At 33.9% G+C, this 18319-nt stretch overlaps 1 protein-coding gene across 1 annotated transcript in view; it reads right to left on the bottom strand.

Annotated features, from left to right (window-relative positions):
• Positions 1–2422: 2422 nt before the first annotated feature.
• PYGO1 (pygopus family PHD finger 1) overlaps positions 2423–18319 on the bottom strand; it is a 29522-nt gene continuing 13625 nt past the window's right edge. The window contains exons 2-3 of the mRNA XM_044230179.1: positions 11366–11451; positions 2423–10350 (exon numbers count right to left, since the gene is read on the bottom strand). Coding sequence (XP_044086114.1) covers positions 9226–10350; positions 11366–11451 — 1211 coding nt within the window. The 3' untranslated portion in view covers positions 2423–9225. The remainder of the gene's footprint in view (positions 10351–11365; positions 11452–18319) is intronic.

The following is an 18319-nucleotide window of genomic DNA, read 5'->3' as shown; positions in this document are numbered from 1 at the left end:
TTGGGTGAATTACAATTCCACAAGGTGTTGGTTAGCCATCTTATCATTATGTTTCTTCACAAATTTGAAACTTTTATTTACAGTGGCTTTTTTCTTACATTTTATTTTTCTTTCTTTCCTCAGGGTTCATCCTTTCTAGCAGTTTTAAGTTCCCTCCAAGTTGTGGCCTAGAAACCCCAATTCAGCCAAGCGTTATGTGCTGATTCACTGCGCCAGTTCTTTGGTGATAACTGATGTTTTTGGTGATACCAGTTGCCAACTGAGCAAACTGCAAACTGGGCACTTCTGCCCACCTTGGGCCCACATCTTCCTCCATGAGCTGGAGCTCCACGCACATATCATTTGATTTTGCTGCTTAGTCTCCTTTGCAAGTGGTGCAGCAAGAGAGAGGAATCCTAACTTGGCCTTTCACCCAAACAGTGCTGTTTTGGTCCCCCTTTTCATTCCTGTTATTTCTGCTATTAAAAAAATTTCATTTCATCAGAGGATCATTGATTTTATTATTCTTTTAAATAACCTGTTTGTGGTTTATTATTCCTCTCCTGTTTTTTATTTCTTGTTTTCTTTAATTATTTTCTTCCTTCTGCTTTCCTTAGGATTTTTTTCCCCTTATCCTCTTGAGCTCAGTGCTTAGTTCATTATATTTGGGCTCAAAAATTATCTAAATGTATACATTTCTCTTCTAGTACTGTTATCACATCTCACAAGTTTTGAAACAAAGTAGCACTTTTAGATCTCATTACCCTGCCAGATTAGAACTTCCGTTCTGGACCTAGAGTAGGGCAAGCAGCTGCTTCAGCATGGTTCATGGTGTCTTCCTTTGTTTCTTGCCCCTCAATATGTATTTCAATTTTGAACCCGATTTTCTCTTTTTATGTTTATCATACTATGTTTGGAACAGAGGGGGTGTTTTAGAGCAACCATACAAGATGTTATTTGATCAGAAGTCTCTGTATAGCTTTCTCTCTTCTACAGCAGGTAAAATAAACACATTTTTATTGATTTTTTTTCTTCCATATACTTATTTTAATAAATTTTTAAAGGTTTTATTTAAATAACCTCTATACCCAACATGAGGCTCAAACTTACCACCCAAGATCAAAAGCCCCACATTCTTCCAATTGAGCCAGCCACGCGCCCCATTCGTCCATTAATTTGTAATTCATTTTTTTAAACTTAATATTAAGATTTGTTTAACATGTGTGATTGATTTGACAGATGTTTTTACATTGAAAGAAGGTTAGTGGGTTTGGTTGGGAGATGGAATTTTCTTTTTTTTTTTTTAAATCTTACATTTTTTTCAGTGTTCCAGAATTCATTGTTTATGCACCACATCCAGTGCTCCGTGCAATAAATGCCCTCCATAATACCCACCACCAGGCTCACCCAAACCCCCACCTCCCTCCCCTCCAAAATCCTCCATTTGTTTCTGAGTCCACAGCCTCTCATGTTTCATCTCCCCCTCTGATTTCCCCCAGTTCACTTTTCCTTTCCTTCTCCTAATGTCCTCCATGTTATTCCTTATTAATTCTTACTTAATTGACTGATTTTTAAAGTAGGTTCCACTCCCCAATGGAGCCTAACATGGGGCTAGAACATTCTATCACAACCCTTAGATCAAGACCTGAGCTGAGGGGTACCTAGATGATTCAGCCAGTTAAGCATCAAACTCCTAATCTCAGCTCAGGTCGTGATCTTGGGGTCATGAAATAGGCCCTGCTTTGGGCTCCACACTGGGCATGGAACTTACTTAAAAACAAAAACAAAAAACAAACCAAACAAACAAAAAGACCTGAGCTGAGCCTGAGTTGGACACTTAAATGACTGAGCCACCCAGGCATCCCCTTCCATATATTTAAATAGAACTTTCATGCATTCAAATTTTATCCTGACGTAATTTTATCTTATTGCTATTTTTGTTACCTCTTATGCCAAGTTGCATCAACACATTCACATGCATCTTTCCATGTAAGATTCTAGACAGCTAATGATTATTTCCAACAAATTTTGAAGGTCTTTTGTAAACATGATCTGATCTTAATATTGCTACAGTGGTGTCTCCGTTTCAGAGATTGTTAAGCTGCTGAGGTTGTAGAACTCCTCTCCAATTAATTTTCTGTTAACAGAACTGAAGTCTTAATCTGTTAAAATCAAGACAGAGACAGGTTATGCTCAGATTTTTAAAGAGAAACTCAGGACTCAGTGTTATGTATAAACTTCATGGGAGGGGGGTAAAGAATGCATATAACTAGGCCTGTCCAAAAGTAGTAGTTTGGTCCTCAGTATAAAACTAAATTCCTGGAAAATTGTAGGCTATTGCTCTGGTAAATGTTTCCTGGAACATTTCCTGCCCAAAGCCGAGACTGTCATACCTATAACCTAAGATTGTCCTGTTGAAAATCAAGCACTTTAAAAAAAGTTATTTTTCTCTTTAAAAACTAGCTTTATTTAAAAGAATCTGAGGCATAACACTATAGGAACAAACTTACAATACATATTGTTCAAGAAAGCCTGCCATACATAATTTCTACTAATAGTAGGTCTAAATATTGATAAATAACATTCTTTATACAATGCACAAATGACATTTAGTATGAACCTTGGAAAGAATGGCCAACAGTAACATGGACTGTTTTGACAATAGAACCTCTACTCGTCTTACTACTTATCTGAGAATAAAAAACTAAAATGCGGAAGATAAGTTAAACTTCTCTTAAATTCTACCATGATGTCTGAGGAAGAAAGAAAGGGATCAAAAGGAGGAAACTATAAGAATTAAAGATCTTAAAAGAAAAAGAAGAATTGGCTTACCACTATTAATAGTAATTATTAAAAAGTAATTCAGAATTGAGAATTTTTGGTTTAATACTTGGAAGCCCTTAGACAAACTATCTATTATCCACTATATTCAATTAGTGACCAAGCCAATTTTATTTCTCTGAAAACTATAACCTGTACAAAACCATACAAAGAAAATAAACAATTTGGGGGTAACCTCATCATTTCATACTTTAAATTTTTCCACAAAGCAATTCATGAATCATTTAATACTAATACTTCTTTAATCCTCTATGACTTAAATAGAAAGAGACTCATTTCTCAGTCATTATATGTGAAGATGCCAGGGAAAAAGATGAATCCCTAATATGTAATTCTAAATTTTTAACCCCAAAATAGACCCATGTAAACACTGGGCATTCAAATCAAATATAATGGAATTGTGCCATAGTACGGTATATGGCATTTTTAAAAATATCGAGAACTGAATCAGATTTATTGCTATGTCAATCTTATTAATAGCTGATAATTAAATGTACAAAATACACCACAACATCCATGCCAAAAACGATGCTGTATAGAGATATCATTAACATAAATAGGTAAACATTTATCTTGTAATATATATCACTAATATAGTAAAACCTTATTCAGGGTAGTTTGAATTGATAAAAGTCTAAAAATTTGAATACTTTAAAAAGATATGCAGTTTAAGCACTCATAAGCATTCTTTTTTTTTTTTTTTTTTTTTTGCTTTCAAGTATACAATTTCAAATCTACAATTTGCATTGGCCAAGTTTCACCTTTGGGTATTTCTTTTGGGTATTTGTTTTAAAGACAAGAGAATGCTTTTAAAATAGTATTCTCAAATAAATGCTCTATAAAGCTTAATATTTTCCTAAGATTAAACACTTTTTAAAATATCTTGATTATGACTTTTATTAATAAACCTTTCATCAGATAATACAAAGCAACCACCACTCAAGTCCTTGTATCAATGGTTACAAATTCTAAGTAAATCATAGGACTTGTATGGTATCATAATTGCTTTTTAACAAATGAAGATTAGTATTTCTACTTATTTTGGTTAAGGTGAAATGAATAGTATCTTTTTTGGTTGGAAGAGATCAGAGTAGGTTCAAAGTCTAGTATATAATTTTAATAGTAAAGGCTAAGAAAAATCCCAATATTCACAATTAAGATATTAATTCCTTGATAAGTTATAACTGTGAAAGGAAAATCAAAATTTTAAGAAGTATTCATTGTATTATTAGTGTTATGAATTGCTAACACCAAATTTTACCCTCTCTCCCATTTCAAAACATCAGGCCATCTACTAATCCATAAATATTGATGTTTCACATACTTCATAGAGTAGCTTAAACATACCAGCACAAGAAATAATTAGTATTACATAGTAATTTCCTTCGCCATAGGAATAAATGTTGGACAAAGTCTGGAAACATTTTATTTTCCAATTTGAATTACAGTAATTTTGCCACAGACCACAGCACTAGTGCATGTGTTACTTTAGACATGCTCTAAGAACAAAACAAAAAATTACTGCAAAAATACATGTCACCAATGTGGAACACACTCAGATTTGTATAAAAGTACTGAACTAATATCCCAAAAAGAGGTATATGTAAACAGTACATAAGGAAGAAATAGTTTTAATATGAAACAGTCATTTAAGTCACATACATCATGATAAGAAGCAGGACTTTCTTTTATAAAAGATAATTTAACTAACAAGCAACATCATCTATGCCACCTACAGAACAAGAAAAGTACAAGTCTTTAGAATAAGTTTTAATATAATTGCAAGTAATGTATTTTGACAAACTATGATCAAGATGAAGCTTATCCATTGGGTTTCATTAAAAATTGTCAAAGAAATACAGGCAGCCTCTGATGAACTCACATCTGGCTTAAAGATAGCCACTGCTCATTTCCCCTAGACTGTATGTCAGGGGAGATGTTAATGCCAGCCCTTGTCTCCCTACTCCAGGAGTACCTCTAAACTTCCATCTCTGTACCAAGAGTTAGAAAAATGCAGATGTGACTTCTATACTCTTCTATTGGATAAACAGAATAGGGAGAAAGGGGAAGTTACTAATTTTGAAATGAGAAAAAACCTCTGAGTTCATAAGTTGAGGGGAAAAACTGTAAAAAGTCCCAACAATCTAAAGGAAATTGGTAAGTACTCTCAAGAGGCATCCACCAATTGAATAAAAAATACTGCTTCCCACAGTGCCTGAGATGTGGTCATATTGTCTGAAATCCTATTAGATAAAAATTCATTCTGAACTAATAAGCAGTCTTTAAAAATGTTTAATCCCACTTTCTTCACTATTCACATCTTGGTGGAAAACATTTTTCTCTTAAAATCTAGCCAGCCATAACCACAGGGGGAAAAAATGGGAATTTTGAATGGAGAGAAGATGAAATTTTGAAGCACAGAGCATCCAGCAAGGGAAAAGACAAGTTGGCTTATATATTATTCCACTGGAGGGTTTAGGATGGTAAGAGGACAACTAGGAAACACAACACCAAGAAACCTAGCTTTCCTGAATCCCACCAGGAAAAAGGAAAGACCCCTGTTTCTTTCTACCTCCTACATTGATTGGTTCCCTAAAGAAAACTGAGTGCTCAGCATGATACTAGTGGTTAACTACATTATGGTTGAAATAAGCCTTTATCAGCTTTCTTAACAATCTAATCATTTTATATAATGTTCCAAACCACTATTTACAAATGACATTTGGGAGCCTGGATGCTCTTAATTGAACTTTTTAATTAAAAAAAATCAAAATAGCACGAATGCTCATGCATATGAAACCTCTATACACTGTAAAAAAAAAATCCAAAAATTCTTTAGTGCTCCCTTAAAAAAATTATTACTTACATTTTTTTTTACTATTAAATACAATTACTATAGTATACGCTGGACAATAAGTACTAGCACTTTTAATATGTTCAAGACAAACAAGTTTGAAAGAATTCTAGATGAAGACCCCTGATACTTATTTGGATGACTAAAGTCAGCAGAATTCATGCTGACCTACACTACTGAGGTTTTTTCCTACCAGTAGGCAGAGCTGGAAGGCTTAAAAAAAAAAATCAGATTTCTTTATATTGTGTTAATCCAGGAAGAGTAAGCCCCACTAGAAGAAAATCTTGCTTTATGTACATAATCTTCTAATTTGGGTAACAAGAATCCTAATAGCAGTACTCTAAATGTATTTCGCACCAAAGGAAAACACCAATCACAAAACTAATTCTAAGCACTCTATCTGAAGAATAATTTTTCTTTTACAAGCTAAGCTACTTCGGCATTAGTGAGTCCAGTAGTTCAACAAGTAAGTAGACTAGGAATTCTCTAGTAAAATGAATAAAGCAAGTTTTGGGAAAGGAATAGATGCTTTAAAACTATCAGTAATCTAGCTGTCACGGGAAAGCCTAGCTGCTGAGAGTTAGCCAGGTTGAACTTAGACAAAACTTGAGAATATGGAAGAAACCATGTTTTCCTGCTCAGTTGTGTATGTGTATCTCTCTGGGTGTATGTGTGCATGTGAGATGAGGCCTTCAGTGAAGGAAAGGATTATATAAAAAATGGTGCAATGCTACTGGAAGATTATTCTACATAAGTACAATTCTTTTCATTACTGAATATCTGAAAATGTTTAGGGTAGCTCATCACTTGTCCTAACAAAGCCATATCAATATGTATAATAGCCTTTTGGGGTCAAATTGGACATTCTTATACTTCATCACTTTTCCTATCAAAAAACATCTAACTTTTGACTTAGTAAGCATATACAGACAAATGTGGAACTAGTTAAGAAAAGTAATTTGAATACATGAAAACATTCACAAACTATGGTTATAGTTTACCTGTGACTCACAGTCAGTCAACCACGGGTTTTTCTCTGAATATTTACAGACTTACTTAAATAAGGTGCTCAGAAGATCTAAATACTTGAATAAAAATTCACTTGTAAGTTTTCAAAAATGGCTATTTGGAAATGGAAAAGAACCACATTACAAATCAAGTACCTTTAGACTAGCTTGGAAGAGGTTACTTCACTTTCACAAAACAACTACTGAAATTGTAAGCAACAGATGGCTTAAGAAAATGCATAATCAATTCTAACAGTAAGTACAACTCAAGTACTACCATGTAGAATGTTAACTTCTGAAGACACTGGAAGTGTCTTCAAAACCAGCACTCACTAGGATTTCAAGATTTCAAGAACAACATAAGTAGGTCCTTAAACATTTAGAAAATCGTGTACTTCAAATATAAAGTAAGCAACATGGAATCTTCAAAAATGCTTCTAAATACATCAAAAGTCAGAGTCAGCCAAAAATACTGCATTTTCACCTGCTTCAATTGGTAAAGTTTTCACACGAAGGAGTACCTAGTATAAGAGTTTATATCATTTCATTTCCTAAAATTGTAAAGATATATAATTTACAGCTCTATTGAAAATATTTTGTACTCACCTCTAACTAGTCACAGGTAAATGGAGAAAACATACTAAATTGTACCATATGAAATTGCTGTTTTTGTAGGTCAAAATTAAAACACTATTTAAAAAAATAAATTTTATTTAATCAAAATATGTATCATGAGCATTAATAGTTTTCTTCTAGTAGGATATTAAGTATTTCATTTTTATAAAATTTGTCATGTCTTCAACTGTATAAACTGTTCATATCCCTCCAATTACTGTTTCTTAATTGGAGAACATGTTGTTTATTAAAAAAAAGCTTCAAATGATGAAAAAGATGGTAGTTTGCTGGATAAAGGTCTGGTGACTATAATGGATATGACAAAATTTTAAATCCCAATTCAGTTAATTTTGCTTTAGTGGCTTGTGGCATGCGAGGTCAAGTGCTGTCATGTAAAAGTGTAGGGTCATGTTTATTAACCAAAGAATGTTTTTTTAATCAAGAGTTTCACGCACAATTTTAATTTCTTGGCGAGACACTGCTGCTGCTGCTGCTGCTGCTGCTGCTGCTTTACTAGGGTTTAAACAGTAGTAATTAATTATTCTTTTGCAGATCCCTATGTGGCCTTCAGAACTTTTTTGGTCACAATGATAATGATGGTGCAAGTTTGGGAGCTTCACCAACATCCAACCATTGTATGAATTGCTATCAATCCTCAAACAGTATCTTGTGTTGTATTTTGTTTGTTTTTTTGTGTGATTTTTTTGGTCACAGGTCACTGTTTTAAGTCTCAGCGAGTACACCTCTGTCTCTGTTCTTGATCATCGCCCAGGAGGATGGTCTTGAGTCCATCGTTACACTTCCCCAGTCACAACAAAAACTCCTATCTACTTCAAGGCCTTGAAATTGTTGTTTGTAAGTTAGCTTCACCCTGGCTCTTAATTGGTCTTTGCTCAAAATGGATTCTGATCTCCCCCGAGGCTTGTCTTTGAATCCAAATCCCCAGAACAAGATTTTTCAAACCACCACTGAGCAGGTCTCACCAGCTGAGCTTTCTAAGGCCAACTTGATGTTTCCACCTATGTCATGTGCAGTATATCCTGGCTTCAAATCGTGTTAAAAGAAGTATTCACAATTCTTCCGAAGACACTATGTTATTTATTTCTCTGGAAAACAATAACAAAACAACTCAATAATCGAAGGAAACTGAATGAAGAGCATAATACTATTGTAATTCTAAACAGCACAACTAGAAACATATTTCACTTCAACTCTACTAACTGCAGTCCTTTTTCAACTGATCTAATATTAGCAATTTCATGTGGTACAATCCACAACTTAATGAACAAGTACTTACAAAGCATCTACTATCTGCTAACTTCTGTCTCATATCTGTATAAACAGATTATCTTGAAAAGACTGACTTGAAAATAGGAAAGTCACTAACTTCAAAGACCCGAGTGGGAAGAAATCTGATAACATACTCTATTTTTTTTAAAACATCCATTAAAATGTATGCTTTCTTCCATGTTATAGCTACACATATCTTTTCCTGAAAACATGTCAAGTAGATCCTTGAAAATTTTTTTGAACCATTTAATGTAATATTACCAAAGTTCAGCTCTGCAATGTACATTTTTCAATGATTCTAACTTTCTAAAGTCAAAACTTGCCTACATTTGCTATATATTATTTTGAAGCTTCAAGAGGCTTTTTTATGTTTATGATTAACAACAACAACAACACCAACTAACATTTATTAGTATAGTACTTTCTAAAGCACCCCCATATACATTATTCTCATTTAAGATAGCAAACAAGGACAATATAAAATTTGCACTGGTAATGAAGTAGAATATTAACAAAAACTAAAAGGTAAATAATCTTTTTGTGTGTGCATTTAAAAAAATAATGTAAAACATTAAAACCCTGTGTCACTGAACCTCTGTAAGACACGGGGGGAGGGGACCCTTTAGTTAATGCCGGTGATTAAGCATCACTGCCCACTGCAGGTGGACCAAAAGTCTCTCGAGTGCGCATCAACTGGACATCCTTGTCAGCCATACAGGTGTCACAGCCCCATACTGCTGAGGCCTCCGCAGTTAGGAGGCCATAAGCGGTTTCAGTCATTCCAGTGCAGATCCGATGAAACCATTTCTGACAAGAGGCTTCACACAAGATGGCATCCTGATCATCATTCACTTCATTTGTACAAATTCCACAAGGATACACTGGGTCAGAAGAAGAATGGCCATGACGGCTTGGGTGAAGAGAGGATTTATTGCTTTTTTCAGTGGTGCAGGTATCTGGGGCACCTCTAGGTTGTCGCGGCTTATTCTGTGTCCCATTTGCATGGCTGTTATTTGTTGCCTCTGTGGTACTCGAACGGCTATTCTCTTGATTTACTGCATTATTTCGATTAACATTTTTTAATTCGATATTACTCTGATTCACTGTGTCATCCATATTTAAGTGAGGTGGATGAGCAGAGGAATTTTGATTAGTATTTTTGGTTGCTCCTTGACTAAAGTCTTGTTTTTGGGGTGGTGCTTTTGCTTGACTGAAAGTGTTTGGGGGAGGAATAAAAGAATGATTAGATTCTAATGGAGAAGTAAAATTTGCATTATTTCCAGGGACAAAGTTAGATGACAAGTCAGGGTTGGAAACTTGGTTAGCATTCTGTGGAGGAATCTGATTAAAGTTTTCAGCAGGATTCTGTCGAAAATGTTGATTAGGCATATTAACGTTCTGACTTAGTGCATTATTATAGGATGGGTTTCCAAAGCTTGAATTATCATGTGGCCCAAAGTTAAAAGCATGAGGTCGATTAAAACCCATGCCCAAAGGATTCTGAGGAAATGGGTGTGGCTGATTCCTGAGTGAGTAAGGACCACAGTATGGGGAAGACATTCTTGGAGGTACGTGAGGTGGCATTCTGAATGTGCTATAGCCCCCAAAGCCAGGATAACCAGGGCCAAGATATGGATTTGATGAAGGTAGTGGTTTATAGGAAATAGTATTATAGTTGTCATCAAATGGATTAGCAGCCACTAGATGGTCAGAGTTTGGATTCGGTGGTGGAGCATACTCAGACAATGGAGGAAAAGAAGGCCCCTGAAATGAGAATGTAGAGTAAAGGACATGTTTCAATCAAAGAAGTTATTAAAACTGTTATCTCAACATGTAACAACCTAGCTTTAATCAAATTTCTCTTGCTTTGTTTATGAAAATCTAATTCATTTGACCCTTTAATTCCAAATAATTTTCATATTTAATTATATTTAATGATTAAAATGTGTAGACTTCTTTCTTTAAGAAAGGAAAGGAGGTATGCTTTTCTGAGCTCAAACTCATTGTTACTTCAAATTCCAAAGGTATTTAAGCTTCAACAGAAGCTTCATTATGTAACTTTCATTTAATATGCTTAACTGTAATTCTGGAACCTTTCACTTAAACCATAAAATTAAGTAACAATAAACAGGATCTAAGTTTTTTTGTTAGCTTAACTTCAGGGAGTAGCTATTAAAGTATTCCCCAAGCACTATGCTCTTGGCCTCAGAATGGAAAAATAAACTTCCAGTTTTAGTCACACTGGAAGTTTAACAGATGGTGGCCAAAATGGAAATAATCTGAATACACATCTTTCTTTCTCGTAGTCTTTAAATAGAAAGAGTGCTTCAAATTTATAAGGAATAAAAGCACAGAAGCCTATTCTTATAATGGTTATCTAAGCACAGGTTATACACAAAAGATTGTTCCACCACAATTGCTTAATGACACAGATATACCACTGAATTACTGTTAACAGCTGAACACTACTTCAAGTTAAACCTGTGTCCCCAGATTTTACAATCTTTTAGTAGAACTACAGTTACCTATGGTTTTTAAGTTAGATTTAAGAACAAGCATTTTCATTTGTCTGCCTACACTTCTTTCTTGCAATACTCACTTTAGACCTATAGGCCAACATCAGCAACTAGTTGCAGAATTTAAAAAAAAAATCACTGTAGAATTCACAATTAGGTTATGAAGAGGATAGGAAACAAACCCATGACCAAATTTAAATTTACCTCATCAGATTGATCTTATCCGTGAACAAAAACCATTATTAAAGAAAATGTTAATTTACCTGTGTATTTGTCTTGCGTTTTTTCTTGTCAGGGCTTCCTAGTTGTACACCTGGTCCTCCTAACCCATCCAGTCCACTATCACCACCTTAAAAAATAATAATAATAATAACATTTCCACTTGTAACTAAAATCATTTTACATCTCTCACAGCAGTATCTATCATAACTAGCTGTCAATATATGTTCTATTTTTATCAGATAAAAGCAATAACAAGCTTTAAAAAAAATCTTTGTTTTTCAAATAGTCTTCCCCATAGTTTCAGCCAGAAACATTCATCTCTACTCCCACAGTAATTTTTATTATTCTTTCAGTGAGAAAGTATCCATCTTACCCTTGAAGCTTTAGTCATCTGGTTTCTTATCCTTGAGGCAACCACCAGTTTTTGCTCTATCTTTCAAAAGATAATCTAGAAAAATTCCAGCGTAATATCTTTTGCGGGGAGTACACAAACCATAGCATGCATACTATACAACAATGCTCTCTACACTTTGCTTTCTTCTTGGAAATCATTCCATGTAATTACCTACAGAACTGCTCCATCACCTAATAACTGAGTAGTATTTCGTGGTATAATTATACCATAATTCATTAAACTAGCTCCTTCCCTACTGATGGATATTTAGGTTGTTTCCAAACCTTTGCTGTCTGCAATGAAAATCTATGTATAGGTGTCTTAAATACACGTACAATTCATTCCTAGAACTGGAATTATGGCATTAAATTTTATACCTTTAAATTCTTAAAGGTATTGTCAAAGTACAACAATGTACGTGAGTATTACTTTCTCAACAGTATACGATGAAGCAAAAGCAAAAGCTTGACTGTGAAGTAAAGAGGCTAAAAAAAGCTTATCAATATACAACACTGAATGAAATTAATGTCACTGATTTGTATGCTTAAAAATGGTTTAAATGGAAAGTTTTATTTTATATATATTTTACCAAAATAAAACCCAAAAAGTATGGAGTTGACATGATCTGAAAATATCAACAGAAGTTTTTTCTGCTGGAAAAACAATTATGGAGGATTCTGATCATTACAAAAGTAGACAGAAGAATAAAAGTATGTATACATACGCAGATACATATTTGTAATAGATTCAGTGAGTTGACAATTAGAGAAGACATGCTCACGTATGTGGATTCTGAGAAACGGGGTATTTAAGCTGAGACTTAAAAGATAAAAATAAAAATAAATACACAATTAAAAAATAAACTGAGACTTACAGGACAAAAACATCTCTCATTTAAACAGCCTAAGGAAGAGCCTCTAGGCAGAGAACAGCACGTATAAAGATTCTTAAGTAAAAAGAAGCCCGATGTGGGGTGCCTGGGTGGCTCAGTGGGTTAAAGCCTCTGCCTCCGGCTCAGGTCATGATCTCAGGGTCCTGGGATTGAGCCTGGGATTGAGCCTGGCATCGGGCTCCCTGCTCAGTGGGGAGCCTGCTTCCTCCTTTCTCTCTCTCTACCTGCCTCTCTGCTTACTTGTGATCTGTCAAATAAATAAATAAAATCTTAAAAGAAAGAAAGAAAGAAAGAAAGAAAGAAAGAAAGAAAGAAAGAAAGAAGCAGGATGTGTTTGAGAAATTTAGAAGAGGCCAGTGTGTGAAGGGACTCTGGAGAATGCCACTAGAAGAGGTTAAAGAGATAGGCTGTGATCAGATCATTTAGAGCAGTGTGGACTGAATGTGTCCCCCCAAAATTCTTATTTTGAAGACCTACCCTACAGTATGCTGGTATTTGGATATAGGGCCCTTGGGAGGTAACAAAGATTACCTCCGGTCATGAGGGTCAGGCCCTTTTGATGTGATTAGTGGCCTTAGGAGAAAGAAGAGTATGTTCTACATCCTCCCTCTGGAGTACAAGCACAGGAAAGGCCATGTGAGGACACGGGCAAGAAGGTGGGCATCTGCACACCAGAAAGAGAGCACTCACCAGGAAATGAATTGGCTAGCACCTTATCCTTGGACTTCCTAGCCTCCAAACCGGGAAAATAAATTTCTGTTGTTTAAGCCACGACACTTTGTTCTTAAAGCCCAAGAAGACTAAGACACAAAGCCTTGTAGGTTATGCTAAGGAATCTGAATTTTATCTGAAGAACAGTGAATGATCACTTAAGGGTTATGAGCAGGAAAGCGATATGATTTAAGTTTTTAAAGTATTATATTAGCAACTGTGTTGAGAATGAATTGGTGATGGGACAGGGGTAGAAGCAAGGAGACTAGTCTTTTACAATAATAGTTCAGGAAAAAAAATGGTACTTGGCAATAAAGAGAAATAAGTGTGTTGGACAAAGACTCCCACCTAACAAAATGTGAAGCCAATTTCTCTAAGAGCTATTTAGAGAAGCTTATAAACAACGAAGGTGAAAAAACTAACAAACTAACAAAATTCAGTAAGGATTCTGGATGTTAAATCAGTATTTAAACATAAGAGTGCTTTTTATACACAAACTAAAACCAGTCATAAGATAGTGTAGAAGAAAAGTTTTCACTTATAGGAACAAAACTAAACTAAATTAGCTAGCAATAAATTTTTTAAAATGTGCAAGATCAGTATAAATAAAAACTTTCAAAAGTTCTATTTTGAGAGACACAGAAAAATACTTCTAATAATTGGAAAGGTATTCCCTGTTCTGGCTAGCCATCTAGAACAAAATAACATTGTTTTTTACCTCATTTATTATCCCAAATAGCCTTTTTGTGCCCTCCTCAGAGACATTAGCTCCAGGCATTTGAGTATAAATACTAGAATAAGCAGGACCTCCTTCTCAGAGATCTGAGTTTAAATTCCACAGGGCCCCTCCTGTGAATTTATATACTCTAATAATTCCAACTTCTTTCCTATGGCCTTTGGAATGGCAGCTGCTTCCCACAGTCAACATCTCCCTGAAAACTTTAATATCCTATTTTGCCACTTGAGTTTAATGTCTGTTAACAATACCTTATATTAAATTTTCTATTAAAAGTAACTGGTATGGTTTTTATCTCCTGAGTAGATCCTGACTGATACATATCTCAAGTGCACCAGCCAGAAACTGTCATTACTAATAAGTTAACGTCATATCATTCTAGACATATAGCTTATTACCTCCTACCTACTTCTCCCTCTGTGAATATAGAGCAGTAGTAATAACTTTACAAAGATGGGATACATTTTTACATAAAAGCATTAAATCTTAACTTTTTTATAATGTAATAAAGGCAATAAGAAATTAATTAAACTACAGAATATGTTAAATATTTCTTTACCATAAGAGAAGTTTTTGGAAAGAATCCTCTAAGTCTAAAAGAAATCAAGGAAAACATTAAGTTGGAAAATGTATGTCTTTTCTCAATTTTAGATAGCATTGATTGAACTTCGAATGTTTAAGATAATACGGTATCACATCTTACTCTTTTTTCCATCTTGTTTCCTATCTACTTTTTCTATCTCTACATTCAATTCTTTATTTCAGCTAAATTTTCTTTTATCTCATCTTTGAATACATTTTCTGCTCTTTGTTGAGTGCTCTATTTGGGGGGCACTAATTATTATTATGCTAGAGGAATTTTAGCCCCATATCTATTAGTTAGCTTTTCCAACTTTACTCTTTTTTAATATCTACTTAATCTATCTATAGTTTTCCTATTTTCTTATTATATAATTCATATGTTAGCCATGTTATATTCTTTATTTCTAATTTTTTAATTTGTTCTAGAATTGGTTTAGTCCTCAATTGGTTTCCTGAGATCTGCAATTTATATTTAATCTAATTTTGTTGTATTAATCATCCTGTCTTTGAACTCTTTCCTGCTCTTATTTTTGCTTTTGTTTTTTCATTAAAGTCTACCACTTAAAGTACATATGAGATCTTTCCTTCTCTCTTTTAGGTTATGGGTCTTCATCTTCTGCATGCTATTTCTTTCTTCTTCTTTTTTTTTTTTTGTTAATTCATTAGTTTCCTATAGTATATTTACATAGTTATGCTTTTATTTTTAATCTTGCAATTCTGTCTAGATCTTTTAGTTGCTCTTTTATTTAATATGGGTGACTTTCTGACTCTCTTATTTACATCTAAGATTACTTGGTTTTGGTGGTATGTTTTATCTATTGAGATAATCATGCGATTTTTTTCCCCTTTAAATTATTTTAATGTTCAACTCAAAACTGATATTCCGAAAATAAAGCCAACTAACTCACTTTTATACAAATGTTATCATTTTCATGTGACTGGATATGCTGTTATCTCTTTAGAACACCTGCTTCTTCTAGTAAGATTAGTAAGATCCTCTTGTGTTTCCTTGGTACATCCAGGTTTTTAATTCTCACATTTTGTTAAATGCCCATCTACCTAGTTGGGGGGTGTCGTACCCCACTCACATGGGAGGTTTCCTTGTGTTCCTTGATTCAGTTTGTATCTAATAGAAATAGTCCTCTTTTTTTTAACTTTTTGTTTCATTCATATTTTTTTTTCTTGCACAAAAGAATGAGAAGATAAAGAACAGTCATTTAATTTCCTTCTATCCAGACTTGGGGTTATTAGTAATAATTCTCAAAATTCTGTAAATTACTAATAGCTTCCAAGGGTAGAGACTGTCTTAGAAGTCTTAGTGCATTTTTCACTATTTCAGAATTACATTATTGGGCCTTTGTTTGCTGCTGTTGCTGAACATTTTTGCTCTTTTTCAAAAACAACTTTGGTTCATTTTACTTAGAATTTAAAAAGAGATTCTATAAAGTAGTTCTGTTTTACCATCCTAATTTAGAAGTCTGTATTTGCTTATATCTATGTTCTTTAAGCTCAATCTTCATGACAAACCTAAGAGGTAGGTAAGTCATCCCCACTTTTTAAAGAAAGAAAAAAGAAATGCAACATAAAGAAATCATACCACTGGTAAAAAGTAGCATAGAAATCTAAAACTAGGGTTTTGTTTCCTTTTGCTTTTAAGTTTTTGAATATATTCACAAGGTCATATAACCATTACTACTCTTTAATGCCAGACCATTATCATCACCCCATCATATACTCATTGGCAGTCATTTCCCAGTCCCCCAGGCCCTGGCAATCATGAATCTACTTATATATATTTGTCTATTCTGGATATGCCATATAAAAGGAATCATACAACATGTGCCTTTTTGTATCTTGTTTCACTTAAACTAGAGCAATATTTTCAAGGTTTATCCATGTTATAGTATGTATTATTTCCTTTTTATGGCTGAATAATATTCCCTTGTATGGATATACCACATTACATTTATCCATTGATCAGTTGGTGAACAATTTGGGTTGTTTCTACTTTTTGGCTACTAAGAATAATGCTGTTATTAGTATTTGTGTACAGTTTTTATATAACATATGTTTTCAATTCTCTTGGGTATATATCTGGTAATAGAATCTCTGGGCAGTATGGTATCTCTTAAGTTTAACATTTTGAAGAACTGCCCTACTGCTTTCTATAGCAGCTACACCATCCAACGTTCCCACCCGCTAAGTTTGAGGGTCCAATTTCCTCACATCCTCCCCAACACTTATTTTCTTTTTAATTTAATTTAATTTTTAAAGATTTATTTGAGAGAGAGAAAGAGCGGGGGTATGGGCAGAGAGAGAATCTAAAGCAGATTCCCGGCTAAGCACAGAGCTTGACGCAAAGCAGAATCTCATAACTCTGAGATCATGACCTGAGTAGAAACCAAGACTCCGATGCTCAACTGACTGACTCTCCTCTGCTTGTATTTTAAATGTAGCCATTCTAGAAATTATAAACTGGTATCTCTTTGCAGTTTTAACTTGCGTTTTCAAAATTACTAGTGACGTTGAACACCTTTTCATATACTTATTGATCATCTATACATATTTTTCCTTTGAAGAAATGTCTACTCCAGTCACTTATCTATTTTTCAGTTAAGTTGTTTATCTTTTTTGTTAGGTTGTAAGAATTCTATATGTATTCTGGATACTAGACTGTTATCAGTTATAAGATTTGCAAAGATTTTCTTCCAATATGTGGGATGTCTTTTCACTTTAATAGTGTCCTCTGACACATGTAAGTTTTTAATTTTGATGAACTCCAATTTATCTTTCTTTCTTTTGGTTGTCTGGGTAAACAAAGATTATATATTTCTAAGATACTAGTTTGCCTCCCTAAAATCTTACAAACATACTGTCTTCCTCAGTGGACCACAAAAGACAAAAATGAAAACTTCAGGTTCAAACTAAAGGAACCCCTATTTTAAATTCTTTGATGTGGTAGTAATCCCATTTCAGTAGATGTTAAGTAAAGAACTAACAGTGAGATCCAATCCACCCCTCAAAGTCATTGATTTAAAATTTCATGGTTCAGAAATGACTGAATCTATTACTAATTTATAACTATTCAGTAGACCATATAAAGTGAATTGATGATTCCATATTAACAAATCGTATTTGTTACACTGACATGCTGAGCCAAGAAATGTGCTGTTCTGAAATACGATTACCTAGAAATTCTGATGGGTGTGGTAGAGAAAAAGAATCAGCAATGATTTTGGTGATCGAATAATAAAGTGGTTATATAAATAAACAAAGGTACCAAACAACAAAGTCCTGTATTTCCTAACATCTGTCATGGATATTTCATTATAACAAAAATATAAAAAGAAAACTGCAATTCCTAAAAATAAAAACAATTACTATTAATTTAGTCTCTAATCTCCAATCTAGAATATATAAATTCTCACTCAGAGCATTAAGAATACTGAATAACTATAATTTTACAATTAAATGTTGTAATTTAAAGGTGGACAGAAAGTACTTTCAAATAATGGTATGCACATCTCTGCTCACTTTCCAAAAATTTAACAACAATTACTTGTATTCACTGTAAGACAAGGCTTTGACACTTGCAACTATTTAAATAAACATAATTTTCAAGTAATCTGTGAGTAAAACCACCTTAAATTCTTTTTAGAATCTGACTTCTATGGTATTAA

The sequence above is a fragment of the Neovison vison genome, chromosome 13 (assembly GCF_020171115.1).
Source record: "Neovison vison isolate M4711 chromosome 13, ASM_NN_V1, whole genome shotgun sequence".
Taxonomy (NCBI): domain Eukaryota; kingdom Metazoa; phylum Chordata; class Mammalia; order Carnivora; family Mustelidae; genus Neogale; species Neogale vison.
This window is presented reverse-complemented; position numbering and strand designations above follow the sequence as displayed.